We start from the raw sequence: 18,668 nt of genomic DNA, 5'->3' as shown, positions 1-18,668 counted from the left end.
AGTTTGGAAAAATTTTTTCTCATTAGAGTATTATTTAATATTTTATTTATTTTTAATAATAAAACGGGAAAAAATTCTAACTAGCAGGGTCACATGCATGTTTACCCCAAAGGCCAAAACAGAAAAAAAACAAAAAAAAACAAAAAAAAAAAAAAAAATTGGGCACCAAGGTGTCATATGCTTGCGCCATGCCATGTACCATCAAATATCTCAGTCATTCCTGCCAAGCCCACCTCTCTTGGTGGCAATGCCGTTCGTGGGTTCAAACTGTTCCTGGGAATGGAAAGCGTAATCATCAAAGCCTTAACACTCCAGGCAAATCACGGCGAGATTTGCTTGGATACTTAACCAAAAAACGATATTACGTTAGAACTATTCTAAAATTATTTTCCTAAAAAAAATATTATTTAATACACTTTTTTTTTCAAAAAAAAAAAATTAGAAAAAGCCCCCCGCACCACCCGACCTTACCTGTAGGGAAATGCAAAGTAGACTTATCATTTCCAACTTTATCGAACTTTCATTTAGAAAATACTCATTGAACATTCATCTAGTGGTCTTTTTGCCCATCATGAAGGTGAACATTAGAAGCATCATCCATGTGGGGTATGAGAAACTACTAGGCGTTGCGAAAATGCACTAAATGGCCAACATATATATAATGCACATGGCGCTCAGATTAGGCTTTGCCAGGTCCATGCATAAAAATAAAACATCAATGAGGGGAAACAGAAAATGCAAAATGCAAAATGCAAAATGCAAAATGCCCTGCTCTCATTCTCAAGAGTGAAGGAAGTATTCAAAATTTTGAAATCTTAATAAAACTTGTAGAAGTCTGTATCCCCCACACGTGTGACACATTGATACAGCAAATAGCATAAGCATCCCTAAAAAGCTGTAACTCGCTGTAAACTTATATTTAATGCGAATTATTTTGAAAAAATTATCTAGTTTTCTGACAATGATCTAGAACAAGAAAATAAATCCCTGGCTATAAGCGGGTCAAAATCTCCAGCCAAAAATGGGAGTTAAAGTTGAAAGGGCCAAGGAAATTTCCAGAGTGGATCAGTCCAAAAATGCAAGGACAGCATCAACAACCTCTTGTGTAGTGCTACTTCCACCGAGGTCTTTTGTCCGATGCTTGCCTTCTGAAATTACCCGCTTCACAGCCGTCTCCAGTCTATCGGCAAATGAAGGAAACTGGAGATGCCTCAACATCATGGCTGAGGATAGAAGCATAGCTACTGGATTTGCTGTCCCTTGCTCCACTAGCTTCTCATTTCCCACGTTTCCAGCTGACGCACCTTGCTCAAAAATGGCATGATCAGCCCCCACATTGCCTGCAACCAGGACAACCAAATCAGATGGGAATTAGAGTTAGAAGAGAGATTTGATATTTAATCTCAACAAAATTCCTTGTTTGGATAAATTGCAAATAAGATTTGAAATCTTTCGGAATTTAGAAAGGTTATTTGGACCATACAATACAAATCCCCTTTTCAAATGAAATGGCAACTACATACATCTCGCTTGGAAATTCTCTCATTGACAACTTTAAGGGCCTGTTTGGAACTAGAAAAATATTAGATGAAGGAATTCACTTTTCATGTTTGGTTAACAAGTGAGAGAGAAAATATAATACGTAGGAAATTAATGAGCAAAATTTTGTTTTATACACCATTAGCTTTTGACTTTTCTTGATTTTATATCTAATTGGAATAAAATTTTATTTTTAATAGTATTTAATATTGACAGGAAATATAAAGGAAAATGAGATTACTTCCTATTTTCTTTTCCTTTCCTTTCCCTAAACAAAACCCTTTATCCAAACAAACCCTAAGTGATGGGATTTAACAATGCTACATAGGAATTTTTCATTTATTTTTTCTCCTAATCAAACAAAGAATTCAAAAAAGTCTAGGATTTTTCAGTAATAGGGTGTAAAATGCTATTAATCTTTAAAATGCGCTATAAAAACAGGGCCTACAAGAATTGACTCTGTCAACCCAGACAAATCCATGTAAAAACTTGCGGGGGTCCCACAATAGCAAGTGAACTAGACAAGTCTTTAAGTAGTCATAAAATTCAATCCAAGAGAGTAATAAAGAATTAAGATTAGTTGGTAAACTATAAGTACCTCCTGGCATGACACCAGTGCCTCCAGCAATACCAGCTGCTGTATTTGCCACTAAATTCCCATAAAGATTAGGAGTTACCTACAAAAAATATATTGCCTTTCATCACTTGCATCTAAAGAGGGTGAAAATCATCTCCAAAACAAAACTCGTCTTTCAAAAGCTGATGGATAATGTTTAAGACAATGATCCAACTTCTACAAAAGCATAATTCAGTATGAATCATATTAAGATTTACCCAAAAATATTACACCACAGAATTCAAGCTGTTTATCAATGCAGAAATATCAAGAATGAACAGATCAGGGACCACCAGAGCAGCTATAGGTGCATTGAATACTTTAAGATCAAGTAAACTGGCATACCATGACATCAAATTGCTCCGGCTTTGAAACAAGTTGCATGCAGCAATTGTCGACAATAACCTCATTGTACTTGATACTTGGATATTTTGTAGCAACCTCCCGGCAAGATTCTAAGAACAAACCATCCGCAAGTTTCATTATGTTGGCTTTGTGCACAGCAGTAACTTTCTTTCTGTTGTTGAGGTAAGCATACTCAAATGCATATTTCGCAATTCGTTCTGAACAGAACTTTGTTATCACCTAGCAAATTGGCTGGATGAGAAACAGATTTCTAGATACATATTAATGAAAACTTTCAAAACCTTGCAAAAAACTATGGGCAAAAGAAAACTATCTAAACACAAGGTATGCATGAACTGAAAACTAAGTCTGTGTATAAACTTGGGATCAAGAATTCAATTTTAGAAGCTACATCTCAAGCAAAATTTCTTAATCACGTATTTAGAGCTAAACATAAACACAACAGCATGTGCACAAAAAAAATGCATAGAGAGAGAGAGAGAGAGCACCGACAAGTTATGTTCATTCCGTCCATGATTGACACAACTTGAAAGTTGAAATACAAAAATATAAAAATTATATAATATACATCATACAAAACATGCCATCATCCCAATACCCATGACTTAATTGTTTCATGATTTTAGGAATCAATAATAACAACCACAACAAACCAACCCTTGAGCCCCGCTAGGTGGGATCAACTACATAAATCCTTTTTCGACAATTTATATGATAGTAGGCAATTTCCTCCAACAATTTGAGGGATATTAAATTCTTCCTTACTATCTCATTTCAAGTTATTTTAAGTCTACTCCTACCCCTTGTACTGCCACCAACGGAATTAGCTCACTCCTCCTCATTGGCATCCTATTTGGCCCATGTTGCACATACCAAACCATCTAAGACACCCCTCCTTTATCTTATCTTCTATGGGTCCTATGCGTAACTTAGTTCAAATATGATTATTCCTAAATTTATCTTTTAAGGTTAAAACAATCACCCTAAATTTATCTTTTAAGGTTAAAACAATCACCCGCCTTAGCATTCTTGTTTCAGCAACTTTTTTACATTTTAGATAAGTTGTTTCTTAATTTTCCAACATTCTGATCCATGTAGCATAATTGGTCTTCTAGCTGTCCTTAAAACTTCCCTGTTAATTTTAATGGTATTCTACAACAATACAACACACAAGAAGCACCTCTCCATTTTACCCAACCTAAGTCTATGCATTACTTATTCTACAATTTCTCCTTAGCTTACATAATAGACCCAAGGTATCAAAAGATACAAGGAATCAAAAGTGAATAAAAAATGTTTTTCCCTCGGCTGAAGTTATGTCCATTCAGTATGTGATTCACAATATGACACCTTTTTTTCAGTAAGAATATACCAAACTACTTGAAATACAATATATATATATATATATATATATATATATATATAATAGAGTATATATTAAATGAAAACAGCAGCACCCCAGCATCAAGGCCTTAAACCATTTCAGAAGTCAAGGAATAGAAAATGAATAATAAATCTTCTACTTAGGCTAAATTTTAACTGCGGATTTTTCTACCAGTAGGTTGTTATTTAATAGAGGATATTTTACAAGAGTCACATCCATTTTTAATCTATTATGTAGCTTAATTTGTTAGCAACACAGGAAGTTAGGTAGAAGCTTTTGCATAGTTAAGTGGCCAGTAACCGTTATTATAATAATTTTAGATTTTTCCACACACAATGTAGATTTAAAAAGTGGTTAGCCTTGTTGCCATGCATGATGACTCTATTGTTGCTGTAAATGAAAATGGCAATTTCTATGTTAAAGAATAAAAAATATTTTGTCATCGTCTTTCAAACTCTATCAATTGATAAGACACTCAAAATAGTTTCAATTATACACATACAAAATTATTTTAAAGCTTGTAATGGGACCTAACTGACAAGTGTGTTCTATTCCCATGCGTCCTCCTTCCTTACCCATTTCTCATTTCATAAAACTCTTCATCTGTCTTTTTTTGGCATGTAAGAATTCAAATGGTTCCAAAAAACAAGGAAAAGAAAATTTTTGTTATGGGCAAAACGTGCATACTGCTAACAGTAATGGGAGTTACAATATCCTTAACTCAAGCTGTTTCAAGAATTTTATTCTTTATTTAAATTTTAAATATATTTTGAAAAAAAAATAAACAAATAACTTATTCCAGTTCCCTATGAACGCCATGCCATATCTATGTACCCTGCCTTCATGGATTTCCTTCATAATCTGCCCTTCATCCTTATCTTCTTTCTTCGCCTATTAAAAAAATCTTCAACTTCTTTTTTTTTTTTTGTCGCAGGGGATCGCAAAACCCTGGGATGGAATGAGTCGAATCCAAGGCCTTGGGGAACGACCAATAGTTTAGGTGGGACTTGGGAGTGCTTGTCACTGAGCTAACCATGCTCCTCCTTATCTACTTTCTTCATATGTTACCATTGTAATGATAGTTAAGTATGATCAAACAATGGATCACCCAACTATGGGTCAAAAGAACAAATTATTTGGGACACTCCTGAATCAAACAGAACAATTGAAAGAAAGAAAGAACACAAACCAAAAGGCTCCAACAGCACATTGGAATTTGTGGATGATGCACGCAATTTTACCCCCAAACTGGATAGTCTATTTCTGTCATATTAACATGTGACCTCCAAACTTGGTCCTAGAAACCTTACCATTGGCCTATTTGCATTACAACAACAGTACATGTAGCAAACACTTGACTGAAAAAACTTATACCACAGTGATCATCATTCTAAAACAAGGTTCTAAAACATCAAATCTTTCTATAGAAGTTTTAATCCAATATTTCAATATGACATATACTTTTATTAGTAAAAGTGGAGCTTTATCACATTATACATTTCTAATCTACTTCACCACCAAAGAAAATCCCCTGTAAGTAAGAGGCAGTTGACATTAGTGATTTAAGACCTATTGGATTGCTAAGGTGCTTGCTCTTAGCCAGAAGAAAGTCGTAGATAAGGCCACTAACTCACTAAGGCAGTTTCAAAAGCACAAAATGCCTGTGTGTCAGGGGGACAATTATATTGAATGCCCTGCTAGTGGTTAGTGAATGCGTGGGCTGAATTATTATAAGGGCAAAACCTAATTTCATTTGAAAGATGGATCAGTAGCATGCCTATGACCATGTGTTGGAATTTCTTCACATACGTGTTAAACAAGGGATTCAGTATCAGATGGAAAAAGTAGATCAAGTTGGGTATTTCTTCAGTTTAGTTCTCTATTGTAATCAATGAAACCTTGAAAGGCTTTTTTCCCAAGTTCAAGAGGACTAAGGCAGGGAGATATGATCTCATCATAATTGTGGCCATTGTGGGGGCTCTAACTTGGTTGCAAAGGAAAATGGTTGAATGAAGTTCTACAAAGGGCTGAAAGTGGGCCTAAAATATTGTACAAGAATGGAGCTTAAAATCTACATGTTATCCATATACACAACACATACATATATATGAATGGTTCTCCTACGTGCTCTTTTCTGAAACATGGTTCTAAAACATAAAGTCATTCTATAGAATTTTTTAATTCAATGTTTCATGATAAATCCATAGCACACAGCCTTACCTTGCATTTTTGCAACACAATGTTTCCACATCTCAAACTTGTGAACTCGAGGCCACATGGCGACAACCCTACTGTTGCACCAAGGCTCCACTTTCTCTGACCCTGCAGATATAGGAGCATTGTGCACCGGGCTGCCCTTTATTTCAATATGGCAAACACTTTTATCAATAAAAGTGGAGCTTCATTGCGTTATACTTTTCCAATCTACCTCATCATCAAAGAAAATCTATTGTAACAAAGAGGCGGTGGACATTAGTGCTTTAAGATCTATTAGCTTGCTAAGGTGCTTGCACTTGGCCAGAAGAAAGTCACAGATGATGCCACCAAGGTGATTAAGTGCAAAATGCCTTTTTGTCTGGGAGACAATTCTTGGACGCACAGGAGTAGCCAGTTAGTCTGTGGAGCAAATGGTTATAAGGGCAAAACCTAGTTTGATTTGCAAGATGGATGTGTAGCATGCCTATGATCATGTGTTGGAATTTCTTTACATAAATATTAAACAAGAGATCCAGTATCAGATGGAAAAAGCGGATCTAGTTTTGCATTTTATTTTTTATTTTTACCAAAAATGGAAATATATTAAGAAAGAGAATGTACAACTAGCAAGGACATTAAATCCTCAAAAAGGAAAAGGAAAACAAAAGAAAAAAAAAACAATAAATAAATAAATAAAAGCTGAAATCGCCCAAGAAAGCCCCTCTTTAAACCCTTCCCATCGTAGTTCATCGAACACCTCAAATTTGATAATTCCCTCTGACCCTTCTTTGCCTTAGATTTACCCCCATCAAGCCTTAACTTCATTTCCTCCATGATCAGACAACACAAGGCCCAACTAATCCAACCAACTCTGCATTTAATGTCTTTCTCAGAAATTTCTTGAACTGGAGTGGGCAGAATTCAACCTTTTACCTCCAGTTCTTCTGTAGAAGCATCATCTTTAAATATAATAATTCCATCTAAATGTTCTAGAGGAGGTGGTGCATATAAGATAAATCCCCGAGACAATCAGAATAAGAGTTGGAAGAAAATCCTTTCTGCTCCCGAATTTTATCCAAAAGTAAAACCTTGTCACATTCAAAATCACTACTGCCTGCACTATCATCCCCCAAACCCCCCCCCCCCCCACCAAATCTCTTACTGTCCTAGTCAAATTACCCCTCTCATCAATTGGCTCCTCCACTATACTTCAACACATTCAGGATCTCACTTAAGAATTTTTTTTCCCTCACCAGACGAATCCTGATTATCTTCAAAATCTTTCCTTCTTTCAAAACCCAATTTCACTTCTTTACGACAAGGATAAACCTTTTCGAATCTTCAAATTATCTGAATTGACTCCCTTATCAGCTGAATTCCCTTACGAATCAACAATAAAGTCCTGATTTTCAACTCCACAAGAATTAAAACTCTTTAAAGAAGATCCCCCAAACACAAACCTAGAACCCTGCCTACCATCATTCTTCTCTTGAATAGGAGACACATCACTCTCTAGAAAATTAGTAGAATTTATTGCAACCCACCTATCCAATTCTGCCTCCTTTTCTTTTTTATTTTCAGAGCAACTACTGCTCTCCTCTTACAACAATAGATCTTGTTCAAAGACAATCAAAGCACTGAACTGCACACACCTTCCTTCTGTTATAAGGAGAGATTAATCCCCATAGCCTCGCAGTTTTTCAACAGAAGGCCATCGTTTTAATTGCAAACCTGACTAGGTATTTGAGCCTATCCATTCAATTGGCCCAAATGCGATTTGCGCTGCTGAATATTTTTCTCTCTAAACTAGCCCCATATAAATTCAAAATTCTGCTCCAGGGGCTCCATAACCAACAGGTCCATCAGAAGTTTTAAAAGGCCTTTATTGCTCTAAAACAACTGGCCCATGTCTACATTAATCATCGAACACCCATGCCCAGCCAACCCAACTTTCATCATCCCATTACCCAAGCAGAAAACACTAGCCACCTCTAGTCTCACCTCCTTAGCAGGAACCTTTTCCCATAGCGACATAACTTGATTGCAGAGCTGTCCATAGGATCTCCTCCTGCATCTTTCCCCCAACATCGAACACACACCACCTCTGACTCATCTTTTGGAGTCGAGCGAACTCCATCAGCATTAGTTTTTACTGAAACTATATGACTCCAAGATAAATTATCATTACTCTTTTATTACCAACTCCATCAGTGCCTGAAGCACAAGAGCTCACCAAAGCACCAACTCCTCCCCCAAAACAAGACTCATCACCTTTGGATCCTTCAGGGACAAAGATAGAATTTTTTGTCTCTCCATCTTGCCCTAATTCCAAGAACTTCCCTGCCCTCGCCGCATGAATCACCATCCATCTGAACGCTACAAAAACCCTTGCTTAAAATTGCAGCAAAAGATGAGAACCCCCGTGAAAACCATGTTGCTGCAACTGAAGAAAATCGAACCCACCTATTGTGCTTCCGCTTCTTCCTAAGAACAAACAAAGCTTCAACCTTCCCTACATTATCCAATCTTGGATCAAAGGATTTCCCTTCAATCTGGACTGAACAATACCCATTGTCAACTAAGAGACCATGATAACGATAGAGAGAGCAAGACGAATAAATTAGAGTTCTTTGTGTGTGAGACAGAACCATCACGAGAGCAAGGAAAGCCAGAGCAGTAACCAAACAGTGAGAATGGTTAAGGGCGCGAGTATAAATAAGAAGCCCAAGCTGAAGCTACAGGTGTCCATAGAATGAGAGAAGCAGTTGTTGCAGTGCCAAGGGAAGCTTGCTTCTTCCCCTTCAGCACCGATTGCAGAACGTTAAAGCCTGAAATCATATTGGTAACAGACGTGAAAAGGTACTAAATATCCCGTCAACTTGAGACTTCTCCTTATAAAATGAAGACTTGAGGCTTGACGGATGGGGCACCATCAAGGACTCAAAAAGGGAAAAAGAAGGAAAATGCAAAGTAAAAAAAAAAGAAAAAGACTCAAAAACCTGTTTCAGTCATCCACAACTAGTTTGGCACTATAATGGCCCATAACCGCGTGCAACAACCTGTCACAGCCCATAATGGCTGTTACAGTACTATAATGGACCACAAGCCCATTATGGTTGTGAATCAGAGTACATCTAAGATATCACCCTGCAATTGTCTCAGAAGCCACCAATACCATTACGTAACATCCATAACGGCCATTACACAATGATTCTTAAAACTTCCGAGAGATTTTCTTTGGTCAAGTGTGTGTGTGAGGAAGAATCATCTTGTGAGTTAGGAAGTCCTTTGCAGGTCTAGGCTTAGTTTGGACCACCTATGGCTAATGAAAAGGAACTTTTATGAAGGAATTGATCAAAAGGAGTTGATTTAGGTTGTGTAAAAAATGTTATGTGCCCTTATGAAAAAAGAACTGGTAGAACCAAAAGGTTAATTTTGGTAAAAAGCTATGAGATGACTCAATTGTTTAAATGACCCAAATGGATATGCCTCTTTACGAAATGTAATTAATTTGTGGATAATTTTTTTAATATTTGAAAAAATTAAGGACATTTTCGGGATAAAATAATCTTTTGGAAAAAGCTACCTTTAGCTTTTAAAAATTCCAAATTTGTAACTTTTAGAAGTTCCTCTAAAAAGCTAAAATCTAACTTTTTAAATGCTGAAAAAGCTGATCACCAAATATGTTATACCCAACTTTTAGAAGTTCATCCAAAAAATGAGGGGACAAAACTCATCCTAAGAATGAGGGGGGGTTAGGTTTTGGTAATTTAGCGTCCACAAAACTTCTTGTCTGTCAACACCTCACCTAGCAACATGATGTGCCTATTTTTTTCATTTTTGAGTATTGACGGTAATTTTGTTTCCTGCGATTTTCATTTTTGAAGAGATCTGAAAGATAGGGCGGCTGAGAAGCTCACTTAGCTTCTTAGTTTGTTGGATTCCTTTCGCTATTCTTATAATGGGGCTGTCCGGGCTTGGAATTTGGATGATTCCAGTGTTTTTTCTTGTAAATCTTTTATTCATATCTGACTTTTTCTGCTCATTCTTTTCCTCTCAACAATTGATTGTGAATAAGTTAAGATTCCTCCTAATGTTAAAGCTTTTATGGGAATTGTCATCCTTAATTTGTTGCAGGTAAGACAATTTTCATGGTTCTATCTCTTAATGTTTGTGTCAGATGTCATGTCATTAAATAGACTCGCACTCATCTATTTCTTAATTGTTCTACAGCTTGGATCTCATGGAACAAGTTTTTTTTATTATGTGAGAATCTTGGGTGTGCCCTAATTCTTTGGAAGCATTTTTTTAGAGATTTTGCGAGGAATAAGGAGGCAGAAGTTTATGGTGGTGCACAGTTTTTGCTATTTTGGGGAGCTTTTGCTAGAAAGAAATGCTCATTTTTTGTGATCGCACTTTGTCTCCTGATTTAGTTCTTGGACAGGATTGTCTTTTTTGCTTCACTATGGATTTTGTTGCTTTCTTTTATCTTCAATGCAATTGGAAGGCTCTATTAGCCTGCTTTTCTTTTTGTTTATTGTTTATACTTGTTTCTTCTTTTTTTTCCCCTGTTTTGTGTTAGGAGGATTCTTATCCTACTTCAATACTCTTAGTTTTGTTAATAAAATTTCTTTTCTGAAAAACAACTCCTGACCTCTTACTCAAGGCTACCTCTTGAGAAAGTCTAAAGCAGTGTGGGACAGTGTTGTTGAAAGATTTGAAAAGATGATACTAGATAAGAAGAGAAATTTCTGCCCAGTGGTGGTAGACGCTAATGCAGTCCTAGCTTGTAAAGTTGTCATCCACCACTTGAAAACAAAGTTCCATTTATCTATCTATTTATTTGATAAGCCACCCATATATTTAAAAAAGACAAGGACATAATATCCTAAATGAAAGACTCAAGCTTGGTTTTAAACTGATGTAGTGGGAAGCGGGAGTCGCGGATTTGCAGCGTTTTCTGCTAAGGGCAAGTGGCTGTGCAGGTTTGCAGCGTTTGCTGTTGCAAAGGAGGGTTCATGGAAGTAACCATTGGGAAATTATTGGCACAAAGCTAGAGGTTGGTTCATAAAGGATGTGAAGCTCTCTGATGGGTTTGGCCTGTGGAAGGGCATTGTGATTGGAAAATGGGTTTCCTTGAAATTATTGGTTTTGTGGTCAAGAATGGCATAGGAATCAGATTTTGGCTTGATATTTGATGCAAAGATGCTGCCTTAAAATATTCTTCTCCCGCTTTGTTCAGGTCAGTGAGAGAAAAGGATGAAGTGGTAATGTAGAACCAAGATTCTCAGGGCAATTTATATAGAACCTGGATTAATCTTAATATTGAGGACTCTATTGGATTGGATGGCTGAGGGATAAATGTTCAAAGTTCTCATCAAATCTTTCTATTGCAAACCAGAGAAAGAAGCGATGTTAAAAGCTATTTTTCTTGCCTTTGTGTTTGGGAAGCTATCCTCACATGGAACAATCTTAGAAGATGAGGACTGGTCCTCGTTATTAGGTGCTTCATGTGCAAAGAAATGGGACATCTGCTACTCACTGTTCATTTGCTTTGGGGCTATGGAGTCTCAATTGGCGGTGGATCATTGTTGCTTGGGTCAGGCAGAATAGCATTCCCTCCTTTTTTCATTGCTAGAAAAGAAGGGATTCCGATTAGAATTCAAGAAGGGTGTGAATGATTGCATCCCTCTTGACTCTTGCAGATTATTTAGAGAGTAAGAAACAACCTATGTAGAAGAGGATACAGTTTTACAGACTTTGTCCTCCTGGAGTTCTAGAATATTTTGACTTGGGATTCTTTTGAATCTTCTAATTGCTCTCCATTTTTGCATTTGGGTTGGTACCCACTTGGTGTCCGTATATAGTACAAATACGCTAACAAAAAAAAATGTAAAGAACGCTTCAACATTCTATCTTAGATACAGAACTGCCATTACACACTTTTCATCTGTATATCTATATTCTATACGAACATACCCTTACTGTACAGCAATTTAGAGCATGTACGATTCCGTGATCCATTTCCACCGTACCAGCCAGCAAGTTCCACGTTCTAAGTAACAGTAGTACCAATTCCAGTACTTGCAATGCGCAAAACAACAATAATAGCCAAAAAAAAGAGGATTTTGATAACAATTAATACCTTAAGGTTTTCAACAACGCCAGGAACAACCTCGTGCTCGAGGCCCGCATACTCTCCCTCCGTGTTCTCCCGAATCACGACAATATCGACATTCTCGTGCCGCGTTGGCAAACCAGGCAAGTTAAAACAATTTACAAGCGAAGCATAGAGATCGAGCTCCTTCCTCAGCTGAACGTTCAACGAGCTGACACCACCACCCACCGGAGTCGCCAAGCCACCCTTCAAGCACACCTTGTTTTTCCGAATCGACTCGATCACCTCCTGCGGCACCTTATTCATGTCGCCGCGAACCTCGTACCGCTCGAAGTACACCGGCGCATGCATCACCTCCATGACCCGCTCCACGGCGCCGGTGACCAGAGGGCCGATGCCGTCGCCCGGGATAAGGGTTACGGCGCGAGGGGCACCATCACCAGGTCGAGGCATGTAGGTCACGGATCGTTTAAATTCGAATCGCTGCCCTATTCCTGTAGACGAGGAAGGTGTTGAACGGGAAACGAGTTGTTTTAGGATCAGGAGGTTTCTTCTCGCCATGTTTTAGATCTTCTCAGGGTCTTCTGGGTCCTCTGAGGTGGCGAAGTGTACGAATTGTTACAGGGAAGGTTTTACGCCGTCGATGAGAAGAATGATCAACGGGGAAACTGCGCGTTGCAGAGAAGCCATGAAAGAGAGCAGAGGCAAACACGATGGGCTGGGGAAAGGAGTGTAAACTTTTTGCGCTGATGCCACTCAAATTCTTAGTTTTTCAGTTTGACCTCCCTAGTTTTCCCTTTTTTGCGTTTTGGCACTAGCCTGGCCACCATATTTTTGCCACATATTCACGACAGAAAATGAACTTGAATTTTATTAATTAGTAAGTATTTTTTTATATATTAAAGGAACTTATTATTATATAATAATATATATTTATCTGTATTGTAAATGAAAAAAAAATATATCCATCTATGTAAAATGAAGTGACCAACCTCATGACTTTATAATTTTTTATTTTATTATTTTATAAATTCTTTTTATTTAGAATCATACAAATCATTTAATAGTTTGTATGATAAATTTGATACAAAAGAAGAGAGAGATATATTTAAACTTATTAAAGTTAGAGAAATGAAGAGTAAGGATTCCGGAAATGTAAAATGTATAAAAAGTGAAAGTGATATTGTCCTGGTTAAGAACAAAGACGTAAAAGATAGATGGTAAAATTATTTTAGTAAGTTGTTTAATGAAGACCAAATAAAAGGCTTAAACTTAGAATTGACAAATGAGGAAAATACTAAAAATATGATATTTATCCGTAAAATTAGAGTTAATGAAATTAAGTTTGCACTAAAAAAGATGAAAAATGGAAAAGGTAAACAGTCGAATAACATTCCTATTGAAGTTTGGAAATGCTCAAATGATAACAGAATTATATGGTTAACTAATTTATTTAACACAAGTATAAAAACTAAGAGAAATGTCATATGTATGGAGGAAAAGTACTTTAATACCTATATACAAAAATAAAAAAGATATTCAAAATTGTAATAATTATTGTGGAATTAAACTTATAAGTTATATGATGAAACTGTGGGAAATGTAGTTGAACAAAGATTATGATTAGAAATGAAAGTCTCAGAAAATCAATTTGATTTTATACGTGGGAGATCTACCACAGATGTTATATATCTTTTAAAAAGATTAATGAAAAAGTTTAAGAAAAAGAAGAGGAACTTGCATATGATATTTATTAACTCTGAGAAAAGATATGATAGGGTAACTACAGAAGTTTTATGGTGAGTTTTAGAAGAAAAAAAAAATGTATATAGTAGGTATACTGATGTCATTAATGATATATACAATGAAGTAATGACTAGTATAAAGACTATAGATAGAGAAACTAGAGAATTTCAAATCACCAAGGGTGTGTATCAAGGATCTGCTTTGAACCCTTATCTTTTTGTTTTAGCAATGGACCAACTAAGAACGTTCAAAATAAGATGTCATGGTATATGTTGTTTGCAAATGATATACTATTGATTGACGAAATTAAGAGCGGAGTAGAGGTTAAGTTAGAAATATGGAAAGAAGTTTTGAAATTTAGAGGTTTTAGGATAAGTAGAAATATGACAAAATATATTAAAATGTAATTTCAGTAATGGTTGGAAGAATATTGGAGACAAAGTTAAATTTGATGATGAAAAAAAAACAAATGACACTTATAGATTTCCATACATTGGATCTATTGTGTAAGCTGAAGGAGAAATTAAAAATGATCTGATGGATAGAGTTAAAGTAGGTTGGATAAAATGAAGAAATACTTCAAGTGTGCTTTGTGATTGTAGAATACCCTTAAAATTAAAATAGAAGTTTTATAAGACGACTATAAGACCAATTATGCTATATGGATCAAAATTTTAAGCAATGAAATAATAGAATATCCAAAATGTAAAAGTTGCTGAGATGAGAATGCTTAAATGGATGAATAATTTCACAGTGAAAAATAAATTAAAGAATAAACATATTCGCGATAAGTTAGGTGTAACTCCTATAAAAGATAAGATAAGAGAGAGACGATTCAAATAGTTTGGGCACTTACAACGTAGGTCACATAGTGCACCAGTAGGGTAGAGCAAGTTAGTTACTATGGGGACTAGTAAAAGGGGTAGGTATAAACTTAAAATAATTTAGAATGAGATAATGAATGAGGATTTAATAACCTTAAATTTGTTAAAAGAAATGGTTCATGATCATATAAATTAACTAAAAATGATTCATATAATCGACTCCACCTAATGAGACTTAAGGTTTGGTTTTATTATTGTTGTTGTTGTTTATTTTGAATCACATTATTTTAGAAAATATTTTATTTTAATCAAGAAAAATATGAGCTCAAATAAAATTTGGATAATGCAAATAATTGAAGATGGTTAATCAACACGAAGATGACATGAGACATTACTCATATTGTTGGTCAAATTAAAATAAATGGGACACAAAAAATGACTCTAAATGATGATAAGGGTCATTGAGTGGAACAAATCAAGAGCACTCAGAATAATTTATTGTTTAAAAAAATAATTAAGAGAACCAAGCATATGTATTTCCCAAAACTCTCTAAATTAATTTTTCATTTCTAGTTACTACTAAGTGATGAAATGAATAAACACTTGCAACAGTGAAACAATTCAAACAACACAGGCACGCACCCCAATAACTTCCAAGTCAAAAGGGTATCTTTCCAAACAAGCCATAAGATTTGCATGAAACAACTTATAATATTAATTTGTGACTACCAACTCAAATAATTGTTTTCCTCAAAGTAACTCAAAGAAAGACAGTAGTTATAACTTATTCTTAAAGCTTAATAAGCCACAATATTTATAATCCATGCATCAATAATGAAGCCTAAGTTTGGTAGGAGATACTAGGGAACATGAATAATTGATTGACTAAAATTACCTTAAAGTTGTATTTAGGAGCATGAATGCACTTGATTAAAATCCACACACATTCAAATGTAAAGTCAAAACTCGAAACTCTTCCATAAAATTTTATGCAACATTTGGAGGCCATAATAGTATAAAAAATACATAGATAATGCAACCAAAGAGAGAGAGAGAGAATTTCCCATTAAATGAAAATCTGGGTAATATTTTATGTAACTTCAGGAGCACATACAGTAAACTATATTGATAACACAACAGAAAAGAGAATTACCCATTAAAGGGAAGATCTTCCAAAATCAATCCTCCAAAAGTAGGGGGAAAATGGGTGAAAAGAAAGTTACCCAAACAATTTCAGATCATGATATATCAGAACAATGTCAATTATATCCTTCACATTTTTGCAACACAATTGCAGCTTTTAAGTACCAGCAAACAACAAACAACAACAAAACTAAGCCTTAGTCCCACTAAGTGGGGTCGGCTATATGAATCCTTTTCCGCCAATTTATGCGATCATGGACTATTTCTTTTGATAGATTCAAAGATATTAAATCCTTACGCACTATCTCCTCCCAAGTTATTTTAGGTCTACCCCTACCCCTTCTATTGCCCCCTATAGTAACTAAGTCACTCTTCCTCACAGGTGCATATAAGGCCTACGTTGCAAGTGTCCATACCATCTGAGTCGTCCTTCTCTTATCTTATCTTCTATAGGAGCTACACCTAATTTACCACGAATATGTTCATTCCTTAATTTATCTTTCAATGATATACCACTCATCCATCTAAGCATCCTCATCTCGGCAACTTTTACTTTTTGAATATTATGTTTCTTCGTCGCCCAACATTCTGATCCACATAGCATAGCTGGTCTTATAACTGTCCTATAAAACTTCCCTTTCAATTTTAAGGTTATTCTACTATCACATAGAACACTTGAAGAACTTCTCCATTTTACCCAACTTGCTTTAACTCTATGCATTACATCATCTTCAATTTCTCTTTCAGCTTGCATAATAGATCCAAGGTATCGAAATCTACAAGTGCTATTTATTTCTTCATCATCAAGTTTAACTTTGTCTCCAATATTCCACCTATCATTACTAAAATTACATTTCATATATTCTGTTTTATTTCTACTTATCTTAAAGCCTCTAGATTCCAAAGCTTCTCTCCATAATTCTAACTCAGCCTCTACTCCATCCCTAATTTCGTCAATTAATACAATATCATCTGCAAACAACATACACCATGGAACCTCCTTTTGAATACTCTTAGTCAATTGGTCCATCACTAAAGCAAAAAGATAAGGATTCAAAGCAGATCCTTGATGTACACCTATGGTATTTGAAAATTCTCTAGTTTCTCTATATATAGTCTTTACACTAGTCATTACTCCATTGTACATATCCTTAATGATATCAGTATACTTACAACATACACCCTTTTTTTCTAAAACCCACCATAGAACTTCCCTAGGTATCCTATCATATGCTTTCTCAAGGTCAATAAATATCATATGCAAGTCCCTCTTCTTTTCCCTAAACTTTTCCATTAATCTTCTTAAAAGATAAATTAGCTTCTGTGGTAGATCTCCCAGGCATAAAACCAAATTGATTTTCTGAGATCTTCGTTTCTAACCTTAATCTTTGTTCAAATACTCTTTCCCATAGTTTCATCGTATGACTCATAAGTTTAATTTCATGATAATTATTACAATTTTGAATATCTCCTTTATTTTTGTATATAGGTATTAAAGTATTTTTCCTCCATTCATCTGGCATTTTCTTAGTTTTTACAATTGTATTAAATAAATTAGTTAACCATATAATTCCGTTATCATCCAAGCATTTCCAAACTTCAATTGGGATGTTATCTGGTTCCATAACTTTCCCATTTTTCATCTTTTTTAGTGCAAACTTAACTTCGTTAATTCTAATTTTTCGAATAAATCTTATATTTTTAGTATTTTCCTCATTTGACAATTCTAAATTTAAGCCTTCTATTTGGTTTTCCTTAAACAACTTACTAAAGTAACTTCGCCATCTTTCTTTAATATCTTCGTCCTTAACCAAGACAATATCATCCTCACTTTTTATACATTTTACATTTCCTAAGTCCTTGTTCTTCCTTTCTCTAACTTTAACAAGTTTAAATATATCTCTTTCCCCTTCTTTTGTACCTAATCTATCATACAAACTATTAAATGATCTATATTTAACTTCACTAACGGCCCTTTTTGCATCTTTTCTTGCCTCCTTATATTTTTCAAAGTTATCGCTGTTTCTACATTTTTGCCACGTTTTATACCAAATTCTTTTTGTCTTTATGATTTTTTGTACATCTTTATCCCACCACCAACTTTCTTTGCTATTTGAGAATCTTCCCCTTGATTCACCTAAAATTTCTTTTGCTATCTTTTTAATAGAGCTAACTAATCTATTCCAAAGAGTATTTGAATCTATCCCATCCTCTAAGGTCCAATCCCGATCTTTGATCATTTTATCTTTAAATTTTATTATATTTTCTCCTTTTAGGTTCCACCATCTAGTTCTCCTACACTGGTTTATTTTCTCCTTTTTCTTCCCCTTTTTAATGCATATATCTAACACTAAGACTCTATGTTGTGTGATTAGACTTTCACCTGGAATAACTTCACAATCCTTGCATGATACATGATTTACCCTCCTAGTTAATAAAAAATCTATTTGACTTCTATTTTGTCCACTTTTAAAGGTTATTAAATATTCTTCTCTCTTCTTAAAGCAAGTATTCATTATACTAAAATCATATGACATAGCAAAGTCTAAGATCATCTCTCCAAACTCATTTTTGTCTCTATATCCATATCCTCTATGTATCCTTTCATAATTTTTATTATCTCTTCCAACGTGTCCATTCAGATCTCCTCCTATAAATATTTTCTCAGTCTCTGGTATGCCTTGTATAATACTATCCATATCTTCCCAAAATTGTCTCTTAAGATTTTCTGCTAAG

At 35.2% G+C, this 18,668-nt stretch overlaps 1 protein-coding gene across 2 annotated transcripts; it reads right to left on the bottom strand.

The window, feature by feature from the left end:
* Positions 1-796: 796 nt before the first annotated feature.
* LOC131156565 (isocitrate dehydrogenase [NAD] regulatory subunit 1, mitochondrial-like) lies at positions 797-13,090 on the bottom strand. 2 transcript variants are annotated; one of them, XM_058110361.1, is made up of 4 exons: positions 12,247-13,090; positions 2,501-2,740; positions 2,138-2,216; positions 797-1,340 (listed from the first exon to the last, which is right to left on the bottom strand). In XM_058110361.1, the coding sequence occupies exons 1-4, from the start codon at positions 12,778-12,780 to the stop codon at positions 1,066-1,068; spliced, it is 1,128 nt and encodes a 375-aa protein (XP_057966344.1). In that variant the 5' UTR covers positions 12,781-13,090; the 3' UTR covers positions 797-1,065. The 2 variants fall into 2 exon arrangements, with proteins under 2 accessions (XP_057966344.1, XP_057966345.1); XM_058110362.1 differs by having other exon boundaries at positions 2,501-2,728.
* Positions 13,091-18,668: the final 5,578 nt, after the last annotated feature.

The sequence above is a fragment of the Malania oleifera genome, chromosome 5 (genome assembly GCF_029873635.1).
Source record: "Malania oleifera isolate guangnan ecotype guangnan chromosome 5, ASM2987363v1, whole genome shotgun sequence".
NCBI classification, from domain to species: domain Eukaryota; kingdom Viridiplantae; phylum Streptophyta; class Magnoliopsida; order Santalales; family Ximeniaceae; genus Malania; species Malania oleifera.
Note: the sequence above shows the minus strand (reverse complement) of the source record. Positions and strands in the feature narration are given on the sequence as shown.

Bases quoted from the DNA above. Each gene is read 5' to 3' on its own strand.
- LOC131156565 (XM_058110361.1), bottom strand. From the start codon at position 12,780: ATGGCGAGAAGAAACCTCCTGATCCTAAAACAACTCGTTTCCCGTTCA. The intron at 2,741-12,246 runs GTATTAATTGTT...CCAATTTGCTAG, and splicing joins GCGTTGTTGAAAACCTTAAG to GTGATAACAAAGTTCTGTTC. The intron at 1,341-2,137 runs GTACTTATAGTT...TCCTGGTTGCAG, and splicing joins CACTGGTGTCATGCCAGGAG to GCAATGTGGGGGCTGATCAT.